At 52.5% G+C, this 7,755-nt stretch overlaps 1 protein-coding gene across 1 annotated transcript in view; it reads left to right on the top strand.

Annotated features, from left to right (window-relative positions):
* IL21R (interleukin 21 receptor) overlaps window positions 1-7,241 on the top strand; it is a 17,557-nt gene extending 10,316 nt beyond the window's left edge. The window contains exons 6-10 of the mRNA XM_008566624.1: window positions 2,051-2,205; window positions 3,213-3,390; window positions 3,849-3,951; window positions 4,557-4,635; window positions 6,522-7,241. Coding sequence (XP_008564846.1) covers window positions 2,051-2,205; window positions 3,213-3,390; window positions 3,849-3,951; window positions 4,557-4,635; window positions 6,522-7,241 — 1,235 coding nt within the window. The remainder of the gene's footprint in view (window positions 1-2,050; window positions 2,206-3,212; window positions 3,391-3,848; window positions 3,952-4,556; window positions 4,636-6,521) is intronic.
* The last annotated feature ends 514 nt before the right edge of the window (window positions 7,242-7,755 follow it).

The following is a 7,755-nucleotide window of genomic DNA, read 5'->3' as shown; positions in this document are numbered from 1 at the left end:
CCCAGCCCAGGCCTTGACCTGCCCTGGGGACGAGAACACGGGGGTTAGGAACTGTTTGGGTCAAAAAGGTCCCATTACTGAAACAGCAACAAATATTGTACAGCATTCACCATGGGTGACCCATAAAATGTGCACCTTCTCCCAGCTCGGGCTGTGGCTGGAGGCCCCCGCCTGCGCCTCAGAATTGCAAGCAGCATCAGAGTTCCTTTCTGGGAACCCCAAAAGTTTCATTTGTTCATTTTTTTTTAATTTATTTTTTGGGCCGGCCCGGTGGCGCACTGCTACAGTGCGCCGCTTGGGAGCACGGAGGCGCTCCCGCAGAGGGTTCGGATCCCACATACAGACCAGACCGGCCGCTTGCTGGCTGAGCAAGGTGCGGGCGCAACACCGAGGGTTGCGATCCCGTTGCCGGTCCCGGTCCGGTATGGGCACGACACTGAGGGTTGTAATCCGTTGCCGGTCACGAAAAAAGACAAAAAGGAAAAAAAAAATTATTTTTTAATCTTAATTTTTTATTATTTATTTATTTTTATTTTTTGGCGGAGCGTTTCAGGGATCTGAACCCTTGACTTTTGTGCTACGATGAATTTATTTTTTAACTGAAATGTATTGATTGTACATATTTATGGGGTACAGAGTTATGTTTTAATACATGCATATAATGTATAAAGATCAAACCAGAGTTATTAGCATATTCATCATTGCAAAAATTTATCAGTTTTTTGTGATGAGAGCATTTGAGCTCCTCTCTTCTAGTCATTTCAGAACATTTAATAAATTATTGTTAATTATAGAAGCCTGGCACTACTGTAGATTACTAGAAATTATTTTCCCTGTCTAGCTGTAACTTTGTATCCATTAGATTCATTTGTTAATTTGACAAATATTTATTGAGAGCCCACTGGATGCCAAGCTCTGTTCTAGGAGCTGTGGCCACAGACTTAACCAAGAAGACAGAAACCTCTACCCTAAGGAGCTAAAGCCCAGAGAGGGAGACAGATGGTAAATGAAATCAGAGTGACATGTGTAGAATGTTAGACAGTGGCAGGTAGAAAACGGAGCAGATGGGTGGGTGCACAGGGCGGGGGCCTACAAGTCTCTCTTAGGCCAATAGAACATTTCTCATTTGGTGCCCCTGGAGCTACTGACTTCTGCTACTTAGTTTGGTCCCCAGAAATCTGAAGCCCCAGGAGATAGGAACTAGTAACATTTAAAAGAGGAAATTAAGGCACATAACTTGTCATGTCCTGCTCAAGTTCATAAAACAAATCTGGATGCAGCAAACACGACCACTGGCTTGGACCTTGGCCTGGGGGCACCCAAGAGGCTTGGTGTGGCCCAGAGCACAGCTCCTGCACTTGTGAGAAGGAGTCGGAAAGATGAGGACACTCAAACCAAACGGGATCCCAGGGCCACTGTGGAGTGTTGATCTGCCCAGTGCGGAGCAGCAGGGTAGGCTCTGAGTTACTGCCGGCCTTCACCAGTAACAAAGCAGAGACTTCCTGGGGAAGTCAGGGTTAAGAGAAAAATCATAGCATCATTTATTGGAAATGACTGGACCCGGCAACATGTTGTTCAGAAAGTTTTTTGATTCGTAGCTAACATTAAAACTTGAGAGATTTTACACATTAAGCTGGATTTGCAGGGGTTTTTTTTTTTTTTTCTTTTTTTCCTTCCTAGAAAACTTAGAAGATCTGGCCGCCCTGGTTTGTGTTCCCACTCGGCCAGGGTGGGCTGGCCTGAGCCTTGGCCATGCCTCTGTAGCTTGGGAACGCTCTTTATTTTTCTACAACCCCCAAATCCACTTTGCCCATTTCTGTTACCTGCCAGCCCCTGAGTTTGCAATCCTGATCTGGTAGAAATCTCTTCTTTTTCAGATGAATAAACTGAGGCCCAGAGACAGCCTAAAGTCGCTCAAGGCTGCTAATCCTGATCTCATAAGTGAGGGTCAGGTGTGGGGGTAGGGAGGGGAGCTTCCTCCTGCCACCAAATCTCTCTCACCTGCAGCAGAATCTCACTTCGTTTTATCTTTCTGGGTTTTTCTTCAAAGTCAAGCCGGCTCCCCCTTTCAATGTGACTGTGACCTTCTCGGGACTTTATAATGTCTCCTGGAGCTCTGATTATGAAGACCCTGCTTTCTACGCACTGAGGGGCAAGCTTCAGTATGAGCTGCAGTACAGGAACCGGGGAGACCCCTGGGCTCTGGTGAGGAATGCGGAGGATCCGTGGGCGCCCAGCTTTGGGGGAGGGAGGGGGCAGGAGTGCAGGAGCGTCCAGGTGGGAGAGGCGGATTTGAGAGTCAGGTGAGCATCATAATTCAGGGCCAGGAATGGAAGCAAGAACACAGTCCCAATAGAGGAAGTGTCAGGAATGGGGATAACCTGGAGCCTTCCCACTTGGCTGACCATAGCTGGAGAATTCCAGAAGTATCAATAATTAAAAATATCTAGTGTCAGAGGACCCTTTGTTTCACATGGGAAAGCTTTGAGAAGTGTCCTTTGCTTAGAGGGTCCACTGTTGGAGAGTTCCAGAGTGGCCCACTATTTAGAACAGTCACAGCTGAAGAGTTCTAGAATTATCTGTCCTTTAGAACAGTCCCAGTTGAAGATTTTCATAGATAATATAGATTGTCCCAGTGGGAGACTTCCAGAGATATCCATTGCTAAGATGTCTTAAGTTGAATACTTCCAGAAATGCCCACTTATGGAGAATGTCAGTATGTCAGCTGAGACGTTTGATCACAGCTGAAGAGTTCTAGAATTATCTGTTCTTTAGAACAGTCCCAGTTGAAGATTTTCATAGATAATATAGATTGTCCCAGTGGGAGACTTCCAGAGATATCCATTGCTAAGATGTCTTCAGTTGAATACTTCCAGAAATGCCCACTTATGGAGAATGTCAGTATGTCAGCTGAGACGTTTGTCAACATGTCAATTGAGAATGTCTTCAACTGTTGAAGAATTCCAAAAGTGTCCATTGTCTTCAAGACCATTGCCACTCCTAGGACATTCCCAGTCCCAGCAGGGAGGGTCCACTGCCAGGACTGTAAGGAGACAGGTTGGGATCAAAAAGAAGCAAAATGAAGGCCCAGCAAAATGGGCCTGATTCTTGCAGGAGGAGGAGAGACACCACTGTGTCTAGAGGGGTTCTGCTGGAGGCAGGGGCTGGCCTGGTTGAACCCTGACCCGAGCATCCTCTCCCTGTACTGGCAGAGTCCGAGCAGAAAGTTGATCTCGGTGGACTCAAGAAGCGTCTCCCTTCTGCCCTTGGAGTTCCGCAAAGACTCGAGCTATGAGCTGCAGATACGGGCAAGTCCCCAGCCTGGCTCCTCCTTCCAGGGCACCTGGAGCGAGTGGAGTGACCCGGTCATCTTTCAGACTCAGCCAGAGGGTAGGTGTGAAGCTGGGCTGGAGACCCCACTCCTGGTACCAAATCTTGTTCTCCCCAGTCACCCTAGCCTGAGATTTCTGGCATGGCTGGGAGGTACCCGTTCAGTTGCTCGTCCCCAGAAGTAGCCATACAATGACGTTTCTGGAGCTCTTACTTGCCAGGCTCAGTGTTGGGTGCCAACTGCTTCTTCTGTTAGAGCATTTGATCCTCCAGACTGTGAAGTGGGACTCATTATCCGCATTTTGCAAATGAGGAAACTGAGGCTCAGAGAGATGAAGTCACTTTTCTGGGGTTGGGGGTGGGAACAGCATTTGAACCAAGATCCATCTCACTTGAAGGCACTTGCCACATTCCCAACCCCTTCTATTCCACCCCAGATCCATTTCCCACCACCCCCAACCCACGTGGCATCTGGTAGAGGTTGGTTCTGTTTAACCCGTTGTTTGTGTCCTACCCAGAGTTAAAGGAGGGCTGGGACCTGCGCCTCCTGCTGCTTCTTGTCCTGGTTGTCATGGTCCCCACCCTAGTCTTCTTGGGCCTGAAGATCCACCTGCCCTGGAGGTGAGCTGGGGAATCAGGGAGGCATGGAAGGGGTCAGCCTGGGCCACAGCCCCTCTATAACCCACCCAGGGTTGGGGTACACACGTGTCACCATGACAGCAATGACCGTGATGGCAATAATGACCAGCTAACATTTACTGTGTGCCAGGTGCTGTGCGGACCACTCATGTCACCCTCAGAGCAGCCCCACAAGCTTGATACACCACAGTTACATTTTACAAATGGGGAAACAGAGCACAGAGTGGTCAAGGAACTCTCCCAAAGTCACACAGCTATGCAGTGGAGGAGGTGGGATTGAAACCCTGTGGAACTGGCTCTGGGCCCGTCATCAAGGAAGAAGTTGAGACTCAGAAGGGGCAGCATTTGCCCAGCACACGATAGGCAGCCAAGCTCATAACCTCCATGTGTCTTTAGGGGCCTGTGAGGGGGACTCGCTGCTCCCATTTTACAGATGTGGAAACTGAGGTCCAGGGAGGGAACGGAGGTGTTCGGGCTGTATGTTGTGAGGCGCTGAGTGCCCTGGAGGATGAAGCTGGGGAGCGTCTGCGTGGGAGGCCAGGCTGCCGCTGGGTGGCATGGGGGCCTCACCCATCTCTCCCTCTCAGGCTGTGGAGGAAGGTGTGGGTGCCCAGCCCCGAGCAGTTCTTCCTGCCCCTGTATGAGGGCCACCACGGAGACTTCAAGGTGAGTACCCCCGCCCCAGATGAGCCTCTCTTCAGGAACCCTACTCCACTCTCATCCCGGGACCCCCAGCATCCCCCTGCAGGTCCCCAGCATCCAGATCCCAGCCTGGACTCCAGATGCAGTTTCCCCACCTGCAAAGTGCAGACAATAATTCTGGTGCTGCAGAATTTAATAAGAATTAAATGAGATCATGCAGCCTTTCCCAGCCCACGGAGACAAATTGGGGGAGCCAAGTGATCCCTTAAGCCACCAATTTGCCCCCTGGTCCTTTCTTTGATGTGCTTGATCTGGGGTGGAGAGAGGGAGCAGCTTCTGGGAAGGGTCTGGCCCCACCTGCAAAATACACCAACCCCCTGCCAATCCTCAAGCTCACTGCCACCCACCGGCACCCACAGGGTTATCTGTGCGTCACCTACCCAGCAGAGAGGATGTGGTGATGGGGTGGGAGGGACAGCCCCGCCGGCTCCAGCTGAGTCTGGAAGTCAGGTAACATGGACCAGTGCACCAATTGGACTCCTGCTGTCTGCCTGGTGCTGTGCTGAGCTCCTCTCCTTGACACAGCAGCCCCCAGGGGACCCTGGAGGAGATGGAGGCTCAGAGAGGGGTGGCAGAGGAACCTGTGCTCCAGCCCACATGAGACTCACCCTCTCCTCATTCCTGAAGCTCAAAAATCACCGCTGTTCTGTGTTAATTTTACCAACACTCCTGCAGCACTTGCTGTGTGCCAGGCGCTCTGCTAGAAGTGGCACACCCATAGCTCATCTAATCCTCACCACAACCCAATGGGGGAGGGGGTGCTGTTATTAGGCCCATTTTACAGATGAGGAAACTGAGGTACAGAGAGGGTAAGTAACTGGCTCACGGCCATACAGCTGAGAAGTGACTTCACATCAGTGGTGGTGGCCACACCACAGTTGTGAGATGAGTTTTCTGAGAGGGATAGGCTTCTCTTAGTCAGAAGACAGGGAGATTCCCATTCTCAGGGGTTTTCTGTGCTGATCAGGTGAAGACTCTTGTGTCATGAGTGGGACGCCTGGCAAGCAAGGGGAGGAGGGTCCTCAAAGCGTAAGGATCACCTCAGTCCAGCATCATCCCACAGCCTTTATTCACAAAGTACACGAAGGCCACTCTTTCATTTAGTTACTAAACATTTACTGAGTGCCTACTGTGTGCCAGGCATTGGGGATACAGCCGTGAACAGAGGAGACAGGCTTCTGCCCTGGCCAAGTGTCCACCTTAGTGGGACACACAAACAGGAGAATGCTGGGTTTTGGGGGGGCTTTTTTGTGGTAATACATAATATAATGTAGAATTTTCTTTCCTTTTCTTTAATGCAAATCTTTTTTGTTGGTGGTTATGAATATCCATGAGATACAAAGCTGATTCTCACCATTCGTGCCCAAGATGTGATGGCCAGATCCATACTGGCAGCATGCCCATCACCACAAACTGCAGTTACACCCCGTGTCCCCCACCCAATTATCCCCAATTATTGAGAAATGCTGTGGAGGAAGTAAAACAGGGGACGGGGTAGGGGCTCTGTCAGTCACACCTCAGGCCCTCCTTCTCCCAGGGCCCCACGACTGGGGCCCTTGTCCAGTCCATGGGGCCACCGTTTATCTGAGCAGGCAGGCTATTGAGGGCAGCAACTCCCTTGTACAGCTGAGGACACTGAGGCCTAGGGTGGGGAAGGGACAGTGGTGGGGACCCCCACTGGACAGGGGCACACCATGGTCCTGATTCCTCTCTCTATCTTATGGTGTCAGTCTCTCTGCCTTTCTTGCAGTCTCTGTCTCAGCTTAAGTCTCTGTGTCTGTCTCTGTCTTTGTGCGTTTATACCCCCACCTTGCCTGGTCCCATCCCACGATTTTCTCTCTCTCTCACAGAAATGGGTGGGCGCACCCTTCACTGCTTCCAGCCTGGAGCTGAGGCCCTGCAGCCCAGGGAAGCCGTCCACCCTGGAGACGCATAACCACCGCCTGCCACAGAGTATGACCAAGGGGCTGGAGCCCACCGAGCCACCAGGGCCAGCAGATCTGCTAGAGTCTGATGGGGTGCTGGAACCCGGCTCAGCTTACAACGATGAGGGGGACAGGCCGTACGGCCTGGTATCCATTGACACAGTGACTGTGGTGGATGTGGAGGGACCATGCACCTGTCCCTGCAGCTGTGGGGATGATGGCTACCCATCCCTGAATCTGGACACCAGTCTGGAGCCTGGCCCAGGCCCAGAGGATCCACTCTTCGGCACGGGGACCACAGTCCTGTCCTGCGGCTGTGTCTCAGAGGGGGGCATTGGGCTGGGAGGTCCCCTGGGCAGCCTCCTCGATAGGCTAAAGTTGTCCCTTGCGGATGAGGAGAGCTGGGCTACGGGGCCCCCCTGGGGCGGCGGGATGCCAGGAGGGGCCTCCGAGAGTGAGGCAGGCTCACCCCCAGCCGGCCTGGACATGGACACATTTGACAGCGGCTTTGCGGGCTCTGACTGTGGCAGTCCTGTGGAGTGTGACTTCGCCAGCCCCAGGGACGAAGGGCCTCCCAGGAGCTACCTCCGCCAGTGGGTGATCATGGCTCCCCCTCCTGCGGGACCTGGGCCCCAGGCCAGCTAGTGAGGTTGACCAGCCATCTAGACCTGGCCATGCTACTGGGCCACAAGCCAGGGACAGGAGCACCTGGACTGTGAGGCGAAGAGGCCCACAGCCTTGGTCTCCCTGGGGTGGCCTGTGACCCTGATGTTTGCAGTGTATGCATGCACACATGCGTGTGCGTGTGAGGCTCAGGCACACACTGGCGTGTGCACATGTGTGACCTTTGCATGTTCCTGTGGACCTGGGAGCATGTCCATGGTTATGACATGTGTTCTCCTGCCACACAGCTGTTTGTGCCTACATGAGCTCACCCATGTGCACAAGTGTGAGCAGCAAGTGTGCCTGTGTACACAGACGGCCTCCTTCCCACCCTTCCAGGCACATGGGGGTGGCCGCCAGTCACGTGCTGAGAACTGGTCCCCAGCCCCCAGGTCCTGCCTCCAGGAGCCGCAAGAAGTTCATACTGTTCCTTGTCACCTCTCAGAGAAGGGGAAGGGGACAGTGAGCCCACAGTGACTGACCCTAGGGGTGGGGA

The sequence above is a fragment of the Galeopterus variegatus genome, unplaced genomic scaffold (genome assembly GCF_000696425.1).
Source record: "Galeopterus variegatus unplaced genomic scaffold, G_variegatus-3.0.2 Scaffold256, whole genome shotgun sequence".
NCBI classification, from domain to species: Eukaryota; Metazoa; Chordata; class Mammalia; order Dermoptera; family Cynocephalidae; genus Galeopterus; species Galeopterus variegatus.
Note: the sequence above shows the minus strand (reverse complement) of the source record. Positions and strands in the feature narration are given on the sequence as shown.